The 19,394-nt window shown below is 50.9% G+C and overlaps 2 protein-coding genes across 2 annotated transcripts; one reads left to right on the forward strand and one right to left on the reverse strand.

The window, feature by feature from the left end:
• Nucleotides 1-1,381: 1,381 nt before the first annotated feature.
• On the reverse strand, nucleotides 1,382-8,816 carry dis3 (DIS3 exosome endoribonuclease and 3'-5' exoribonuclease). The gene is made up of 21 exons (XM_084667763.1): nucleotides 8,421-8,816; nucleotides 8,125-8,282; nucleotides 7,740-7,933; nucleotides 7,569-7,642; nucleotides 7,167-7,334; nucleotides 6,586-6,744; nucleotides 5,835-5,951; nucleotides 5,481-5,618; nucleotides 5,168-5,314; nucleotides 4,861-4,977; nucleotides 4,496-4,597; nucleotides 4,305-4,369; nucleotides 4,089-4,173; nucleotides 3,869-3,996; nucleotides 3,547-3,633; nucleotides 3,162-3,318; nucleotides 2,711-2,925; nucleotides 2,160-2,328; nucleotides 1,890-2,048; nucleotides 1,675-1,797; nucleotides 1,382-1,590 (listed from the first exon to the last, which is right to left on the reverse strand). Exons 1-21 carry the CDS (start codon nucleotides 8,637-8,639, stop codon nucleotides 1,522-1,524), a joined length of 2,850 nt encoding a protein of 949 aa, XP_084523889.1. The 5' UTR covers nucleotides 8,640-8,816; the 3' UTR covers nucleotides 1,382-1,521.
• Nucleotides 8,817-9,111: 295 nt separating this feature from the next.
• Nucleotides 9,112-19,281, forward strand: pibf1 (progesterone immunomodulatory binding factor 1). Its single transcript, XM_084667764.1, has 17 exons — nucleotides 9,112-9,757; nucleotides 9,867-9,967; nucleotides 10,086-10,284; nucleotides 10,487-10,606; nucleotides 10,723-10,856; nucleotides 11,008-11,116; nucleotides 11,320-11,501; nucleotides 12,132-12,257; nucleotides 12,415-12,513; nucleotides 13,546-13,711; nucleotides 13,814-13,964; nucleotides 14,082-14,172; nucleotides 14,271-14,373; nucleotides 16,251-16,381; nucleotides 16,690-16,774; nucleotides 18,729-18,896; nucleotides 19,127-19,281. The coding sequence occupies exons 1-17, from the start codon at nucleotides 9,503-9,505 to the stop codon at nucleotides 19,178-19,180; spliced, it is 2,274 nt and encodes a 757-aa protein (XP_084523890.1). The 5' UTR covers nucleotides 9,112-9,502; the 3' UTR covers nucleotides 19,181-19,281.
• The last annotated feature ends 113 nt before the right edge of the window (nucleotides 19,282-19,394 follow it).

The following is a 19,394-nucleotide window of genomic DNA, read 5'->3' on the forward strand; positions in this document are numbered from 1 at the left end:
TAAACTTCAGAGAGCGAAGAACTCAAGGTTGAAACAAAAGGTCTCTGCTTTGTCTTTTATCATTCAAGATCTAAAAGAGAGCTTGTTGATGCCAAAAAATAACTTGATGAAAAAATCCCACTCCCAGCTTGTGCCTTGACTGGTGTGTGGGCTTTCAAGAAAATCAGGTCTTTGGTGGTGGTGGTGTTTTGTTTAAGAAGTTGTACCAAGCCACAATGTAAATACTTGCTTTTGTCTCTTAGTTTGATTTAACAACCTAAACAAAGTTTCCTGGAGGCCTACATGGTTTCATTTCAAGTTTGATGATGTAAATGGAAAATCTGTATAGCCCATAATGAACAGGGACCATTTACAGCGATTATGTTTCGCTTTTCGAAGTGTATGTGTGCACTAATAATTAAATTTGCTCTAGTTATTATTTTGTTTGAAGTATTTGGGAACCTTAAAACCAAAATCTTGTTATCAATGCTAGTCCAGCAAAGCCAAGGTCATTTGATAATTATGACTTGGATCAGAACAGCATTAATGTTCATATATATTTAAAGTTGTGGTGAAACAAACCCTATGTAAAGCCTTGTTTTTTTCTTGTCTACAATTGTAAACCCGGTGTCAGGGGTTTGTAAATGTCTGTACATAATATTTGTTTCTCAATAAATAGGAGAATTAGCGTTTGCACTATAAACCATGGTCAAATTCATCCCAGACCACCACAGCAGGTGGTTATAGTGATCAGATCACAGTCAGTCTTGGTGGTCTTTACACTTCTGTTTAGCTGTGGCCACTTGTGATCCGATCCCCCAAGTTTAGGGAGTCAATAAAAGGAGTCAGATGGCTGAGCGGTGAGGGAACCGGGCTAGTAATCTGAAGGTTGCTAGATCGATTCCCGGCTGTGCCAAATGACGTTGTGTCCTTAGGCAAGGCACTTCACCCTACTTGCCTCAGGGGGAATGTCCCTGTACTTACTGTAAGTCGCTCTGGATAAGAGCGTCTGCTGAATGACTACATGTAAATGTAAGTTTCAAGTGTTAGCAGGCTTTAAACAAGGCCACTTTGTATCGCTTCTTTAATCAGCAAAAGTTTTTAGCTGTGCTAACATCAATAAGCCAAATGATTTTCTAATCAGTGAGCCATGCATTAACTTGGATTTGGAAACATATCATTGGAACTCAGGTTGCTGATAATGCCTATACAGTATTTCTGATCAATTTGATGGCATTTAACAAAAATTGGCTTTTGAAAACTGACATTTCTAACTGACCACAAACCGTTGAGCTATAGCGTGTATCATATCCATATTCAGATGGTGGGATGGTTAGTCTTGAAAGTATTGTTTTCCTTGTCCACATTACCTCAAAGAGGACAAGTCAAGAAGGCAGGAAAGTTCTGGATTAAAAACACTACATTTTATTTCGCGGTTTACAGAGAGCCATACAGAAAACATCATAAACAAGTGAAAAGGCGCTCAGAGTGACGCAGGTCACATGACTGGGTGGAGAGGGAGGTGTGGGTTTGTGATTGTCGTCAGCGGTCTAATTTGGCCTTCTTGGCGTCGGGTTCCACTTCAGGTGCTGGAACACTCACGCCAGGGATCTGGAACATGGAACAGAACCCAGTAAGCAGAGATAGGAAGCCTCTCAGGACTAATAAACCAGCAAGCTGTGTGAGGCAAGTTACCATCGGCTCAATCAGGGACATCCGGATCTTCTGGTGCTGGATGTTGGAGGAGTCCAGACTGATGGTCACCTTCACCTTGTCAAACATGTTGAAGGTGTGATCCTCCACCTGCAGAGTAGGACCCTACACACACACACACACACACACAGACTGCTTTAGCTCTTCTTCAGTTGCTAGTGTGTTGGGCTGGACATGGTCTGGGCTGCGGAGCCTACCTCCTCTTGGAAGCTCAGCTTGGGGCCAGGCTTGTCCTTGTTCTCGAAGAACACGGTGCCCTCCAGACCAAACTTGGGGATGAGGACGATGATGGCGTTCTTTCTCACAAAGAGGATGAAGCCCTCCTCGTTCAGGATGCCTCGGTTCCTGAAAAACAGCTGGAGACCAGACACACACACACACACACAGTTGAACAGCACACACCAGACACACCACTGTCCAGATTCACATCAAAACCAGTGCACAATGAGAACATGGTGTGCGTGTACCTGTGTGTGGAATGCCACCGACGCCCTCTGGGCGTACTGCGCCATCTTGTGGCGGTAGTTGAGGTTGTTGCACAGGCCAGACTGCTTGTGCTTATCCATCAGATCTGGGTAAGTGCTGTCTGCTCCGATGGCGACCGCCAGCAGACGATGCACGATGATGTCCGAGTATCTGGAGGACGACGGGAGGGGGGGAGAGAGGGTGAAGGTCTGGGTTTTGTTCACTGTCCAATACTCAGCAAGCGACTGTAATCGAGATGTGCACTGATGTGGATACAGTGCTAAGTGGCTCGTTCCTTGACTGTGACCACTGACATACTGTAGAACGACGCACTCCTGATCCATGATCTTCTACTGGGTTTTTTTACATGCACTTCATGTACGTCGCTTTTGATAAAACCATTTGTTAAATGAGTTATCTATATTGCACGTGTGTGTGTGTGTGTCTGTATTCCTGCCTCCTGAGCCCTCTGTGAAGTGCGTGTGTAAACGGGCTAGGGCCAGTCTGTCGTGTGTGTGTGTCTCTCTAAAGAGGGGTGTGCGTTCGGCCCGACCTCCTGATAGGCGAGGTGAAGTGCGTGTAGATGGGCGAGGCCAGGCCGTAGTGGTGGAAGTCGCTGTCCAGGCCCGAGCAGAAGTAGACGGCCTGCATCATGCAGCGCGTGGCCAGGATCCTCAGCAGGGTGTTGAAGTAGGGGAAGCCCTCCACCTGGGCCGCGTCCAGGGAGTCGGCCAGGGCCTTGGCCGTGTCCGTGTGGATTTCCAGCTCCTGTCCGGGACCACGGGTTGGATGTGAGGCCGGGAGACGGGGGGGAGGAAGCGCGTGTGTGTGTGTTTGTGTGAGGTTAGAAATCGTTTGCTTGTGTGTGTGTGTGTGTGTGGTGAGAGAGGGTGTTTTGTGTGTCGGAATGTATAGTGTTGAGTGTGTATGGTTATGAGACGTGTGTGTGGGGTGAGGGGGAGAGTGTGTTTGTGTGCGTCTGTATTTAAAGTGTGTGTGTCTACCTTGGACTTGGCGGCCCTGTGGAGGATGTCGTAGCTGGAGGGTGGAGGAGCGGGGTGCTTCCTGAGGAGAGCACATTCCGGAAACTCCTCGTAGATCTTCTGCGCTACGGAGATGTTGGCTAGCAACATGAACTCCTCCACCATGGAGTTGGTCTCTCTGGTGACACACACATACACACAGTGTGAACCAAGACTCCGCTGATGTCCGTCCATCAAAACAGACCAAAGGAATTCACAAAACATGTTTCGCTCCATGTGTGCAGGTGCAGTGCCACCCAGTGGACAAGGCCTTGGAAGCCTCTAGAACAAGAGTCTAGTTTGTCCTTCCTGGTCAGTGGAGGGCCACTGAGGCCAATCACTCACACAGAGATTAGGAATCACTCACTTAAGCTCCTTTGCCTGCAGGTCGATGGGGTCGTGGGTCTCGCTGTCAATATGGAAGCGAACTTCTGGAGAGGATAGGGTCAGTGCTCTGGAAGGCCAAATAAAAATGCCATGTTAGGGTGTGCTACAAATCATCTCCTTGTCCCGTTGGGTATTAGGCTGGGGGGGGGAGGACTGTGGCGCAATGGTAAATGAGGCCCCCTTGACTTCGATGTCATAGCAAGCTACACACACCATGCTGCACTGGATCATGGGTGTATATATTTTTCTGCATTGCAGATGTCTTTCTACCAATACGCCATACACAAAACAATGGCACCAACCCTTTCTCTATCCTCTGTCTCTTCAGGATCTTGGCCAACCGGTTCAGACCTCGCAAGCTCTTGGTGATGTCATCATTCATGTGGGCGTCGTCAATCCTCATCTGGGCCTCCGCGTACGTGAGGGACGCCTGTGGGAATACGGACATGACTGAGCGTGTTCCTACTTCTGAAGTGTGCCTTGATCAGTGTGTCTGTGTGTGTGTGTGAGAGAGCCTCCTACCTTAGAGTTTATGACACTCTTGGTGAATCGGGTCTTCAGAATCTCAGCCTTGTCGTTAATCTCCCAGATACAGGAGAAAGCCAGCCTGCGAGTCAAAGGGTGAGGGGTCAGATCGGCTGTACTATTGAGGTCAGTACGATAGAGGTGAGGGGTCGGATGAGCAGTTCAACAGGGGCCAGAGCCCTGCTCCGGCTGGAGGTCAGAGGTCAGTCTCACCTCTCCACGTTGGAGCGCAGGGAGCACAGGTTGGAGCTGAGGAGCTCAGGGACCATGTCGATTCTCTGAGGAGGACACACACGGGCCCTGGTTCAGGTGTGTGTATGTGCGAGCTGTCCCAGGTACGCTGTACTAATGGGCGAGACAGCGAGATTCCACGTGTGTGAGTGTGTGTGAGTGTGTGCTCGTACCCGTCCACACAGATAGACCGTGGTTCCTCTGTTGGCGGCCTCCTTATCCATAGCGTTGCCGGGGCGAATGAAGTGGCTGACGTCTGCGATGTGAACACCCACCTATGACAGACGTAAAGAAGGAACACACGCACTACATGTTGAAGCATATCCACAAACATCAGAAACTGTGCCTTACAAGACTAAAGCCCTTTATATACATGTGTGTGAGTGTTTACCACAAGGTCACAGTTGGCAAGGTCCCCACAGAGCAGGGCCGTGCGTGTGTGCACAAGTGTGTGTGTCCTTCCTCCATGTTATCAATAGCCACATCTGTCCAGGGCCGTGTGTGTGTGCGCGTGAATCTCCATACATGAGTGTCCTACCTCCAGGTTGCCGTTGGGCAGGTCTCTACAGTGCAGGGCGTCGTCTATGTCGGTGCAGCCGGGGGGATCCACACTGCAGACACTCAGCTCTCTCAGGTCCTCACGCACCCGCATGTCCTGCAAGGAAACAGCCTTCAGCACCCTGCACACCCCCACGAGCGCCTAGCATCTGCAAGGCCACTGAACCAAGACGGCCACTGTAGGGATATGACCCATCACCCATAACGTTACGGAGCCAAGATGGCCTCTACGGCCACCACTTTTGCAAGGCGATTGAGCCAAGATGGCGTCCGCAGCGGGGGGTTACCTCCGGCGTGATGGCCCAGGGCATCTGGGGCAGGAAGCTGAGCACGGACTGGGAGAAGTCCTGGTGAGGGACATCATGCTCCAGCAGGACCACCTCCGTCTCCGTGCCCTTGTCTCCTGCGTTGCCCAGGCTACGTACAAAATGACCCTGGGAGACGGGGGAGGGTGGGGGTGGGGGGGGGGAGAGAGAGAGAGATCAAGTAAGTAGCTGGTTTGCTTTACTAGGAGTCAGTGTTTGGGGTGGCTGAATGTGACTCCGTGGGCCGCACAGGTGGGTCACAGGTGGGTCACAGGTGGAGCCCTGTGCGACTCACGTTGGGGTATCTGGAGTGTTTGGGCCAGCCGTCGATGGAGACCATGATCCTTTGCCCCGCCAGCGTGGCCGCCTGGCGCGTCTCTATGCGGATCCTGGGGATACGCCTGTCGGCTGGGGTGAAGAGGTGGCGCGTCGACTAGAAACCACACAAGGAAGTGCACACACAGACAGACACACACACAAACTCATCAGCTACTTGAAATCCAAGTAATGCACACCTCTGTAAATGGTAAAGAAATGGTTTCAATCTGTAAAAAGGGGGGGTTCTTCTAAGATCTCGTCCATGGTTGAAGTCACTTCTACAAATAACAACTCATTTGAACGCACGCGCGACCCCGTGTCTGACTTGTACCTCTTTGATCTGGGACACGTTGAGCATGCCACAGAAGGGTCTCCAGTTCCTCTTGATGATGCCCACCACCCGTCCTGTGGGCTTCCTGGCTTCCGTCTGGGCCGTGGTGCTCCTCAGCTGGGCACAGGAGCACACAGCCAGTTAGAGATGCTAGCAACTAGCAGGTTAGCCACCAGCGCTAACTCCACAAAGCAAAGTTGGCGATGCTTAGAGCCCAAGGGAGGTTGGCACTGATGTTGGGGGATTAGACCTGGCTTACTAATGGCATAAATGTGTTTGATGGCGTTTAGGTCAGTGATCTGTGCAGGCCAGTCACGTTTATTTCACACCACTCACACGACAAATGTCTGTTTTTGCACAGGAGCATTTTCCAGACCAAACTGGAAAACCCTTTCCTCCAATTTTTTTACACAGAGTTTGAAGCACTGAATGATCTGGAATCAGATTTTAGGTTTTAGTATGAACATTTCCACCAGTCGAACGAAAGGCTCGAGCCCAAAACCATGAGAAAGAGCCACCGTTATTAATCGGCTTGATAATGCCCCCCCCCCCCCCCCTGCACAAAGTGAGGCCTCATTCTATCTCCACCTGCGAGCCAGGTCTAATTTCCCAACCTCAGCGCCCAAGCTCTCGTGGTTGAACGGGCATAAGTTCCAACAGACACACTCCAAACTCTTGTGGACAGCCTTCCCAGAGGAGTGGCAGGTGTTATAGGGGGCAGGCAACTCCATTATTGAGAAGGCTTCCTCACCGCCTTCTCCTCCTCCTCGGGAGCATCTTCATCCTTCTGCCCCTCGTCCTGCAGGACCACCGAGGACGGCGCCACCCACTGTTCCCGTGGCAACAGTTCCACAGCAACCACATCCTGGTAGACGGCCCGGTTCAGGTTCTGCAGGCCTTGGAGGAGAACCTGGAAGACAGAACCACCCTATTACAACTATCTGGTGTATCTGTGTGTGTGTGTGTGTGTGTGTCTTCACCTGGCCCAGTGGCACTTAGCAGTACGTTAGTTCTTGTGGTACTTGAAATTGTACTAAACCCACAAAATGGTATGACGTTAGATGAGCTCTAATGCTGTTTTGGATGTAGATTTGATATGATGCTGTTTTTGTTGCAATATATACAATATATATGTAATATTGTTGAAATGTTCTGGTTGCACTATAGTTGAGATTATTATTGCAATGTGCCTGGTAAAATACAACCGTTTGTTGACTCTTACCACCGAAACCCTGTTACAACTTCACACTTCCGATCTTTGATTTTCTGCTGTACTTTCTACATGAGTTACTTGGATGAATGCATCCGCTACATGACTCAAATGTAATGTACCTCGGTGCTCTCTCCTTCATCCCCCTGTACAAAGACAGTAGCCTCCAGGTAGTTGTCCCTGCTGGCTCTGAAGGTCCCCTGGATATAGGTGCCATTCTTGATGCCTGCCTGGATCCTGGACAGGGGCAGGTGCTCCGGGAACAAGACCTTACTGCTGCTGATCTCATTCTGACACATTTAACAAACACAGACACACACAGACACAAACCCAGACACGCATCAAACAGTGCACTCTCACGGCAGGAATATTTCGCTCAAAAAAGACAAATATCGCCTCCTGGGAGAAAACGAGCAGGTTTAAATCTGGTCTATTTCTATCAACGAAGCAGGCAGTGTTGTGTTTGGGTTAGGGTTCGAGAGAAAATAGTATTGGGTGGATCAGCGTGGATGATGCTAGCCTACCTTGTCGTCGTTGGTCAGGGCGAGACGGTCCACAAGCTCTGGGTTGGCTATAAGGCTCTTAATGTACTCCTCACCTACACACACAAATGCACATACACACCTCGATTGTAAAGAACCAGATCTGTGAAGTGCACTACGTATCATCAGCCAGAGACTGGGGTTGTTCCTTACATCTGAAGGTTAGCAGGCCACTCTCCTCCGCCTTCTCCTTATTCCCTCTGTCATTGGTCAGGAGGACCACCTTCAGACCCGCCGCCTCTGGCGCCTTCCCCAGGTGCACGCCATACCACTGGGCTGCCACACGGATCGCTCTGTCATTACGGTCGTTGGCACTCTCGCCTGGCTCTCGCTCTATAAAGGTCTCCCTGTGTGGAGAAAATACTATGGTTCACTGATGACCATAGATCCTGTGGTTGTGAAACCATGGTTTATTGGTTTACTTCGTAGCCTAAGATGGATGGATGGAGTACTAAGGTTTTACAATATGCGATGGGGCTAACATACTAAGTCGGGAAGTAGGAGTTGACTTTGAGATAACCAGTTTGGGATAAGCTACCTGTGATGTTCGTTGGTAAACGTATAGAAATGTTTCTCCTTATCGTGAATGATGTCTTTCAGCCTCTTGTAGACGGGCGCACTTCGGTGTCGTACCTCCTGCAATACAGTCTGGAGAACGATCACGTTCCTGATTAATGGGTCCTCCAGGACATCGATCTGGAAAGATAAGACAAAACCGTACAGTTAGTGGATGTTGTTTGGCAAGCGACGTTAAGACCACGAGTTAGCCAGCTCCCCATTTCATAAATGTTTAACTAAAAACGTGCCCCCTATATTTACAAAAAATCCACCTACCTGGTGTAGTACAACATTTGTGTCTGGAAGCAAATAATGTGGGAACGAACACAAGTTGCTTTCGATGCACGGGTCTTTCTGCAGCTCAGTTGATTCTTGCTTACACTCCGTACAGATCTCACTTCCACACCAAATATCATCTCTTAAGTAGTGTTCACGCACTATCTTCATCACCCCACCCGACCTGGTCTTTCTAACGAATGTTTTAGACTTTAACATGACTGAAATAATTGTTTTTAACAGAGAATATACTTTTTAAAAGTCTACCTCAAAAGAACATCAACAAACCAGACTCACATGTGCAGTGTGAGTGCGGGCGATAGCTTTCTTTCCGGAGTTTGTGTTACGATTGGGGTTTAAAAAAATACATATACCTGTATACCCGTGCACTCCCTGAACAACAACCGTGACTTTCATTTTGACAGTAAATGTTTTTTAAACTGAATCATTTTGTATGTGTAAAAAATATCAAGGCATTATCGGTATACAATCTGGAACAGCGTATAGTAGGCCATCTAATAAATCCAATGAAAACAAAACTGCGTACGCTGGTATCGCCTCCTACTGTATATATTAGGTCTTGCATTCATTCAGCTGCGCATGCAGGGGATTTCGTGATGTACACGTTTTGTCAGACAGATGGCGCTGTAGCTGGACTTCTAGTGCAGCATACTGTAGTAGGAGTAGTTCCTGTCGTTTGCTTCAGATCCCAGCAGCTGTTGGTGGTATAAAGCGGTTGCTATGCACTGCGGAGCGGGATACTTGAAATTATGGACCCCATCACTGCAGAGTCTTGAAACTGAGCCTTTGGATGCTTACTCTAAATTTTTGAAAGTCTCAAATTTAGCTTGAGGAAGTCTAAATACACCAACGTCAGACCTAATGTGACAATTGCCTTGTTTTTTTTTTAGCTTGCTAGCTAGCACCGATTCTATAGATTGTTGTCGTTCATGCCCTTGAACTCGAACACTTTAGCTCGAGTTAGCCGTTGGCTAATCCCTAATCTCTGCTAATATTCAGGCTAGAGTGGACAGTTAACTAGCTAAATCTAAGGACTCGTCCACTCTAATGAGAAAGTCAGAATGCCTCCCAAAAAGCAGAAGAAACCAACAATTAACATCTCCAGTTCCTTGGATCTGGAGTCTGAGGATCTCAGTCTCGAGACCACTGTTCCAACCGAGGACATCTCTTCATCGGACGAACGGGACGGGACGCAGAAAGTCACCCGTCAGCTGATCGAGAGAAAGGAGCTCCTACACAATCTTCAGTTGTGTAAGATAGAGTTGTCCCAGAAAACCCTCATCATCGACAATCTGAAAGTGGACCACTTGACAAAAGTAACTTGGGGGAGGGGGCATCAATCGTGTTAGTTGTAACGTTATCCAGCAATAACATTGTCAGTCAGTGGGTTTCTCCATTTCCACTGTGTGACCTTGTTCCGCACAGATCGAGGAGCTGGAGGAGAGGCTGAATGAAGCTCTGCATCAGAAGCAGGTGCTGGCCCTGCGCCTGGACAGCCAGCTGAAGCTGACCCAGGATGACGGCAGGTGAGCGCCCGGAGCCAAGAAGCCACACCTGCTCCCGAGTAGCCCCGCATGCATCCAAATCCCCCACCTAGTGCCTGGTGTATGTCCACGTGTGTGTTCCGCTCCCCTCTGTACCCAGGAAGCAGGCCGCCCTGCGCAAGCAGGAGATGGAAGGGATCCTGTTTCGTCAGAAGCAGCTGGAGGAGACGAACCGGCAGCTGTGTGAGAAGGCAGGGGACCTGAGGCGGAGCCTGAGAGACCTGGAGCTCAGCCAGGAGAGGTACCTGGAGCTCCGAGACCTCCCCGAGGACAAGCTCTCCATCCCAGAATATGTCGCGGTGAGGAGGGAGTAAGGCCAGGGGTCGAGGCTAATGATTAGGGCGGTGCCACTGGCAAATGACATGTGTAACAACGATATCGATTTGTAGAATGTGTTGACAAGTTTCCAAGGCCCGTGTGGATGTGTGTGTCGTATTTCGTTTGGAATGTTCTCCCGGGGGTTATGTGAGAGTAGAACTGGTGCTTGTGTTTGTTCCCCAGGTGCGTTTCCACGAGGTGGTGACCCCTCTCCGAGCCCAACTGACTGAGCTCCATATGAAGAGGAACAGTCTGACCGATGACCTGGACACACACAGGACACAGATGAAGGCTCTGATGGAGGTTGGACACACATACACACACATTCCAAGATTGGCCAGGTTCCCCCTGCAGAACCGTTGCCTGGTCGAGCAGATCATGTATGTGTAATGATGGTGTGTGTGTTTGTGTGTGTGTAGAGCTACGAGGAGGAGCGCAGGATGCGCTCGGAGCTTGAGATCCGTAGTCAGAGGCTGACCCTGGAGCTGGCTGACACCAAACAGCTGATCCAAGATGGAGACTACCGTCGAGATAACTACAGCACTGTCAAACGGTAAAGTTCTCCTTTAGGACACACGCACGGACACATTGTTGGAAAGCACTGTGGTTAACCTAGATATCAGTTTGGGCAGTGAGGATGAGGTCACTTGTGGGACTATAACCTGTGGTTATAACCCTGAACGTCACCCCCTCCCTCTCTTCAGAGAGAGGGATGCGTTTGAGTCGGAGGTGAAGGAGCTGAGGAAGAGGCTGGAGACCCTGGAGCTGACCCACGCAGCCCAGACCAGGGAGAGGAACGAGCTCAGCAAGGAGGTGAGACACACCACCGGGCCACTTCCCCAGACCTGGGACTTGGACTGGGATGCAGCCGAGGATCCGTCAAACCCCCGGGCAATCATGCTGACACCACGCTGGCCCCAAGTTGTCAGAAAGTTCTAGAATAAACAGGATGCACACGACAGAGCAGGGACGTCTCCCCCCCTCCCCCAGCCGTGTTTCACCTTCCCGTCCTGCAGGTGGCGACGTTGCAACAGTCTGTGACGTTGCTCCAGAAGGACAAGGACTACCTGCACAGGCAGAACATGGAGCTGAACGTGCGCTGCGCCCACGAAGAAGACCGCCTGGAGCGGCTGCAGGTCCAGCTGGAGGACACCAAGAAGGCCCGGGAAGAGGCCTACGAGAGATACCTGGCCTCCAGGTGAGTTTCTGGTTCGGATGTGATTGGCCTAGGAGAGATACGTGACGTCCTTGTGAGACTGTTGATAGGACACTACTAGGATGTGGAAAAACCTAGCCTGGTTCCTGAGACACCCGTCTTCCAGGTGAGACCATATGGCTGGTACAGTGCATGAGCCAGGGGGCGCTGCGTGTTTTTAACAGCCGCGGCACACAGCTCATCTGAAACACTGACTCCCAGGACGCCTAGAAGGTCTGTCCAGTCAGACCCAGAGCCTGGTCCCTTGCCTAGACACCACCGACCCCATTTAGGTCTTGGTCTCCCCAGACAGTGACGAAGCCTTCTCGAGAACCAGGAAACCCTGTCTGTCCGTATCATACTGTAGTCCTGAGAGCGTGTCGCTAAAGAGGGGTCAGATGGCTGAGGGGTTAGGGAGTCGGGCTATTAATCAGAAGGTTGTTGGTTCGTGCCAAATGACGTTGTGTCCTTGGGCAAGGCCCTTCACCCTATTTACCTCGGGGGAGAATGTCCCTGTACTTACTGTAAGTCGCTCTGGATAAGAGCGTCTGCTAAATGCCTAAATGTAAAGACCAATGTAGCCCCGTCCGTGTGCGACTGTGGCGCTGATAACGTTGTCGTTACGTCCCCCAGAGACCACTACAAGACGGAGTATGAGGACAGACTGAGGGACGAGCTGGAGAACATCCGCATGAAGACCAGCCAGGAGATAGACAACCTGCAGAGGACCTCCAAGGAGATGTATGAGAGAGAAAACAGGTACGCAGAAAGAGAGAGAGGTGGCTGGACGGATATCGTTTATAAGTCCCTACTCTGAGCTGCAAATCGTTTCGGGAGAGAAGCAGGTGCAGTCAAGGAAGGGATGTAGCGCGAGGGTAGACCAACGTTTCCAGGTGATGAATGTGGTCTCCCTCAGGAACCTGAGAGAGACGCGGGACAACGCCGTGATGGAGAAGGACCGGGCCGTGAGCGCCGAGAGAGACGCCCAGGCCAGATATGACCAGCTGCTGGAACAGTACGTGCTGCGCGTCCTCACTTTTCTGTCCACAGAACGTTCTCCACGACACGTTCAAACCCTCCACGTCTGACGGAGCCTAACCCTCATGTTTCGAATGTAACGCAGCGATTTTTCGCCCGTAGTAAGATGATAACGCTCTCTTAGAGAGGTCACTGTTTTGTACGCGCGCATGCACACAGCCCATGGATTTGTGTGTGTGTGTGTGTGTGTGTCTAGCTCAGTGCTGACACTGAGCTGCAGGCTAATGCCTGTCATTCTCAGGGCTCCACTGCAACAGTTGTTGGGGATTCCCAACATTTCTCCCTGCAGGCTCGCTGGCCCGCTCGCATTCGCCATCGCCATGAGTCCCAGAGCCAGCAACGACAGATGCCACCCCGTTCCTCCCCCCCCCCCCCCCCACTGGCCCTCCCTGGCCCACACATCCCTCTATTTCTGGCTAAAGCATGGACAGAAATGGACGTGTTTGATTTGGCGTCGTTAACGTGAGGAGACTCTGTGACATTCCTGCAGCAGTAGTGCCGTGAGTTAGATACAGACGCGAGTCATGGCATGGAACATTTCTTTTTTACGACATCTTCCTCCCCCCCCAAAAAATAAAAAAGGTCGATCGACAGAGAGCCCGCGTCCCTCCCAACCACACATCTGTCCACCTGCATGGCACGCCATGAGGTGACGCTTCTATACAGTGCGAGAGCTCCTCCGGGCGGACCTCCTTCAGTGGCTCCAGAGCCTGTAGAGTGGATGTGACGCTGTGGGTTAGGGTTAGCAGGGGATGGTCACGCATACCTCCACACATGATGAAATCCCCCCTCAGCAAAAGGCAATAGGCCGGCTGCTGGCTACAGTCCTGTAAGCCGGCGGCCTCTCCCGCCGGCCTCTGACATACTAAAGACTGGACAGACAGCAAGGTGTGTGTGTGTTGGGTGGAAACAGCTGCAGGCTTGTCTTCTCCGATTGTCATGCCGTCGGGAACTCTTGCAGTCGACGGCTGGGTGAAGGCTGCATTCGGATTGGCCCGTGTGTGCGCAGGTTCCGCCAGGTGCAGTTGGGAGTGGACAGCCGAGTGGCCGAGCTTCTCAACCAGGTCAAACTGAAGTCCTTCGAGTCGGAGCGTGCTCACATGGTGCAGGAGGAGACAGGCCGGTCCCTGGGCCAGTGCCAGATGGAGTGTGAGAAACACCAGAAGAAGCTGGAGGTGAGAGGTCACGGGGTCAAAGGCCAGAGGGGTTAGATCCATCCTGGAAGAGATGAAACGGACATTCCGCGACCAAACGCGCTTGTCCGTGTCTCCATTCAGGTTCTGACCAAGGAGTTCTACGGGCTGCAGACGTCCTCAGAGAAGAGGATCACGGAACTCCAGGCCCAGAACTCTGAATACCAGGCCCGCCTGGAGACCTACGAGAAGCTGGAGAAGGAGTTGGACGACGTCACCATGCAGGCTGCTGAAAGTAAGAACCACAGAGTTAAAACGGAGTCTAGACGAGGTAGAACAGACGTAGCGTCTAGACGTCTGAATGTCGGTGGACCATCAGGAGATCTCGGTTGTTGACGGCCTCTTTCCCCAGTTGAGAACGAAGACGAGGCCGAGAGGGTTCTGTTTTCCTACGGTTACGGGGCGAATGTGCCCACGACTGCTAAAAGACGACTGAGGCAGAGGTGAGTTCTCACGCCGGGCTTTCTGTGTGTCTGCCATGTCTGGATGTGGGATACATTTGGTGTTGATTTTGGTGTGTGTGTGTGTGTGTTTCCTTCAGCGTTCACCTGGCTCGTCGTGTGCTCCAGCTGGAGAAGCAGAACGCCCTGCTGAGAAGAGACCTGGAGAGACGCAGTACCCAGACAGGAGAGATCTCTGACCAGGTACACCGCCCATCCTACTGTACCTAAGCCTAATCCTACTGTACCTAACTCTACTGTACCTAATCCTACTCTACCTAACCCGAATTCTACTCGGCCTAGCCCTAACCCTACTGTACCTAACCCTGATCCTCCTTTACCTATACCAACCTTACTCTACCTAACCCTACTCTACCTGACCCTAACCCTACTCTACCTGACCCTAAACCTACTCTACCTGACCCAAACCCTACTCTATCTAACCCTACTCTAACTAACCCTAAACATGATCCTCCTCTATCTATACTAACCCTCGCCTAACCCTACAATACCCCTTTCTAAACCTAGCCGCTATCCTAACCCTACTGTAACCTATTCTAAACCTAGCCGAACCTATCACAACTAAACTAAAGCCCCACTATCCCACCTGCCAAAGCCAACAGGGAAGATGTCCATATCGCCTCCTGCTGTGTGTGTGAGAGAGAATGTGTGTTGCTGAGGAGTAAAACACCACCTCGAAATCTCCCCAGGACACACCGCAAGTCAGCACATGTGCCCAGGTCTAGCAGCCAGCTCTCTGTGTTCCTGGAGGAGGGCGAGAGAAACTTTCATAAGTAGGCAAAGAACCTTCCATAACAGAGAGTAGGGAGAGAACCTTACATAAAAGAGAGTAGGGAAAACATATTTCATAACAGAGAGTAGGGAGAGAACCTTCCAGAACAGAGAGTAGGAGAGACCCTTCCAGAACAGAGTAGGTACAGAACCTTTAAAATCTGAAATAGGGAGAGAACCTTCCAGAACAGAGAGTAGGAGAGACCCTTCCAGAACAGAGTAGGTAAAGAACCTTTAAAATCAGGAATGGGGAGAGAACCTTCCAGAACAGCGGCGGGAGCACGTTCGAGTCCCACGAGGCACCGTTGAAGCTTTAATGATATAAGTGGCGACGCCTCAAGCTTTCCTCTATTGTCTCCGTGTGAGGCGGTTATGTCGGGGTGGTGTTGGGGCAGCGTTGGCAGCTCACCACAGTCTCTGAACGTTGTGCTTTCTGCTGCTGCCATTCTCTGTGGTGTGGGGGGGAGGGGGGTATGGACTGTGGAGACAGACTGCCTGTCGGGTTCACCGGCTCTCTTGTCAACATCAACACGGCACCACTCGCCATGACTGTCATGCTTGGCAATCACCGAAACGTTGTGTTTGGCCGTGTGTCTGTTGCGCGTGTCATTTGTGCGACGGACGCTCGCGTTTCAGAGTTTGGATCAGTTCCTCGCCGTGGGCGAGCTGTGTTTTTATGCGGCGGCTCTTTCAGAGGGAGACCCATCTCTCGACCAATGGCAGCGGAGCTTGGGTAACCTCAGTGAAGGTGGGCGTCGGCTTGCGTCAACGAGCGACCCATTCACCTGTCGACGGTGACTGATTGGCACATGTCGGCTCCACATAATGATTCAGAAAAGAAGAAAAGAAAGGAAAAATGAGGTGTTTCCTTTTCAAAGGGAAGACTGGAAGGGTGTCACCTCTGGTTCTCACCTGGCCACCCGGTCTGTCCAATCGGAATGATTTAGTGTCGTCTAGAAGGTCCAAGCACATTCTTTCACACACACACATATATGCATTTACACACACACACACACACACTCGCATGTACGCATACACACACACACACACACAGTCTTCTTGGCAATCCAGCTTCAAATAGTGTCGTATTGGCAATAGGGTGGTATTTGGCAATGACTTTCCAGAAGTGTGAAACTTAACAAAGGTGTGTTTGCTTGAAATACAGGATACAAACATCATACACAACCAAAACCATGTTACTCACTGTGTATGTGTGTATATTGTGTGTGTGTGTGTATATGTATATATGTTGTGTGTGTATATGGTGTGTGTGTGTGTGGGCCCGCCAGTTGGAAGCGGCTAACCAGCTCCTGCAGCAGACCCAGCAGCCTTACAGCTACCTGATAGAAACCGTCCGTCAGAGAGACACCCACATCCTGACGCTGAAGGAACGCATCGCTCAGCTGGAGGAGGATGTCCGGTACACACACACACACACACACACGCACACACACGTGTGCCACACTTCCAAACGTGTGTACACCAGCCTCCCGCTCTCCCTGAGAGGCCTACGGCTCACCCTCAGTCCTTCGGGATAGTGAGTTTGCACAAACGAGGAATTGACTGTGGCAGGACGTACTTCAGTCTGTGAAAAAATGGAGTGGCAAGTTTGGTCCTGCTGTTGTGCGGATCGCTCCTCAGGGAAAACACAGCCCAACGGGGGGAGGGTTCTGGTTATGTGAGGGGCTAATTGTGTGTGTGTGTGTGCATGCTTGTGTGTGTGTCCAGGTCACTGAAGAAGGAGAGGACCACCCTGCAGCAGGTGAAAAACAATATGGCCGCTGACCTGGAGAAACTGCTCAACCACAGAGAGGTACTGGTGACATCATGGCCCAAGAGAGAGAGGGATGAGGGGGGAGAGGAGAGATGGAAGTGGAGAGGAGGAGGACAAGGAGAGGGAGAGGTCATTCTCTGGGTGTGTTTCACCTTTTCAAATGTCCCCATCCGTGTTCTGCACCACGCTGTCACGCAAGCTGGCAGGCTGCGTCCCTGTTTGAACACGCCTCCACTCCACATACTTGGTACACGCATTCACACACGCACAGTCACACTCACTCACAGCCTTCTGCGTGCTCAGGTAGCTGCCTCTGCTGTTAGGAATAGCCGTCAGGCAACACTGAACCTTTCTTTTGTAGTCGTCAGGTGGTTTGGTGCCAACTGAAACACTCTGGGAACACACTTCCACGCCCTCTCACACAGCCACAAGACTGATTGTGGGGACAGTTTACATTTTACATGTAGTCATTTAGCAAACGCGCTTATCCAGAGCGACTTACAGTCAGTAAATTCCCCCCGAGGCAAGTAGGGTGAAGTAGCCTGGCTCTGCCCTCCTACGTACTTCCGCTCAATTTGGATTTTGCTTCTGTACTAAGTCTGGGAGCTTGGCTCTGAAGTCGGTTTCCAGAAACACATTTTTTGTAGGTCCAATCAGCGAACAGAGGGAGTGGCTGAGAACGATGACGTCAATGTCGTGCACTAGTTTGAGTAGTTCAGTAATGGCGGCGGAGAAAGATGCGAGCTGCCGAATATCCATAGGTTAAAGCCAGAGCAAGAACATTCCCTGCTGAGTTTTGTTGGTGGCCATGATGTTGTGGCCCTCCTCCCCACGGGGTTGGGAAAAGTTTGATTTTCCAGCTACAGCAGCTAGCTCCATTACAGTAGTGGTGAAGGAGTTGGCTAAAGCGAACGCTTGCGATTGGTTATGGCAAATCAGAGTGGCTCTGGGCGGATCCAATAGTTTTAAACTTCAACAGAGGACCCGCCTTCAAGAACGTTAAAATTTGTCAATGGAGAGATCCCAGACCCTCTGTACAAATACGTACAAGGGTCTGGTTAGGACCAGGCTAAGGGTGAAGTGCCTTGCCCAAGGACACAACGTCATTTGACAATGACAGGAATCGAACCTGGAATCAAACCTGCAACCTTCCGATTACTAGCCCGATTCCCTAAACGCTCAGCATTCTGACTCTCTGACAGTTGACGAGCATCGCCGAGGCTAGTCGGCCTCCAGCTATTCCTTCAGTTCTGGACCTGTGTGTAACAGGTGTGTTGTAGGTGAATGTATGTGTGCGTGCGTGTGTAGCAGTTGTTTCAACAGAGAGAGGTGTGTATCCGCAGGTGACCTCCACCTCCTATTTTCAGAGAAGTGCACCGTGACTCAGTTCTGCCGTGTGTCTGGATCGCTGTCAGGCAGCGAGTTAGACAGGTTTCTCTAGCACTCTCCGACTCACTCTCCATTTCTCGCTGTCATCATTCCGGTTCCCTCCCCATCCACCGCTATAATTGCTAATCGGGAGTCAGATGGCTGAGGGGTTAGGGAGTCGGGCTATTAATCAGAAGGTTGTTGGTTCTTGCCAAATGACGTTGTGTCCTTTGGGAAGGCACTTCACCTTACTTTCCTCGGGGAGAATGTCCCTGTACTTACTGTAAGTCGCTCTGGATAAGAGCGTCTGCTAAATGAATGTAAATGTAATCAGTCAGTCAAAAGACAACCTTGCCAGCGAACCAGTCAGACAACCAGGCAGCTAACCAGGCAGTCAAACAGCCACCCAGTCAGCTGGCAGGCTGGTGTGTGTGGCATGTTCCCTGGCAAACAGCTGCACCTCAGCCTGGCTGTTGGAGATGCCTGGGTCCTCCTCCCTCCCTCCCACCCCCCAGGGTGATAAATGTGAAATGAGTCGTCTGCCCCTGGGTGACACACACGGACGCCATGATGCGTTCAGGTCTCACCCTGGTCACTAACCAGCCCCCTCTCTCTCCCCCTCCAGGAGCTCTCAGCGATGAAGCAGGTTCTGATCAGCATGCAGTCCCAGATCGTGGGTACCGGGGACGGGCCGGGGAAGGGGCCGGGCGGAGCCGCACACCGAAACAAACGCCTCGGCCGAACGCCGGAGGAGGAGGCCCCGGCAGGCCTCAGACCCAAACCCTCCACGGCCGTACGTGTGCCCGCTCTCTTCCTCTACCCTCTCTCCATCTCTGTCTACTTATCTCTTCCTTTCTCGTTTTCTCTGTCTTTCTTGACCTCCTTTCAATCTCCAGCCTTTAGAAACCTACACAACCTTATTGGGCTATTCCCTGGGCCCCACACAATTTAGCTGAATTAAGCTGAACTTAGCCATTTGGTCCGATTGTTTACTGAAGTGTTTTGTGTTTGTTTTACCTGCAGACAAGTAAGGAGCGTCCTGAGTGGTCCAGAAAAGTAAAACTCGTGCCCAGATAGGGCTCTTCCATCCAATTGGAGCACCGAGTTGTGCTCTAATGACCAATCAACTGTGTTGTTATCTTGATTTGCTATAGACTATAAAAGGCGCTATGACCAAATGTTTGTGACGAACATTTGTATTATGGGTGTACAAAGTTGTGACATGTTTACATATGTCAGGAAGTGGATTCGAACTCAATTTGTTCACTGTCGTTCTTCATTTTCTATGTAG

This window comes from Hypomesus nipponensis, chromosome 12 (assembly GCF_054491055.1).
Source record: "Hypomesus nipponensis isolate SF chromosome 12, ASM5449105v1, whole genome shotgun sequence".
In the NCBI taxonomy this organism is placed as follows: domain Eukaryota; kingdom Metazoa; phylum Chordata; class Actinopteri; order Osmeriformes; family Osmeridae; genus Hypomesus; species Hypomesus nipponensis.

Excerpts from the sequence above, each read along its gene's own strand:
- pibf1 (XM_084667764.1), top strand. The coding sequence starts at position 9,503 with ATGCCTCCCAAAAAGCAGAAGAAACCAACAATTAACATCTCCAGTTCC. Across the intron at positions 10,285-10,486 it reads CCATCCCAGAATATGTCGCG|GTGCGTTTCCACGAGGTGGT; the intron begins GTGAGGAGGGAG and ends TTTGTTCCCCAG. Across the intron at positions 10,857-11,007 it reads AACTACAGCACTGTCAAACG|AGAGAGGGATGCGTTTGAGT; the intron begins GTAAAGTTCTCC and ends CCCTCTCTTCAG.
- dis3 (XM_084667763.1), bottom strand. The coding sequence starts at position 8,639 with ATGTTAAAGTCTAAAACATTCGTTAGAAAGACCAGGTCGGGTGGGGTG. Across the intron at positions 7,643-7,739 it reads TGGCCTGCTAACCTTCAGAT|GTGAGGAGTACATTAAGAGC; the intron begins GTAAGGAACAAC and ends TTGTGTGTGTAG. Across the intron at positions 4,978-5,167 it reads CCTGGGCCATCACGCCGGAG|GACATGCGGGTGCGTGAGGA; the intron begins GTAACCCCCCGC and ends GTTTCCTTGCAG.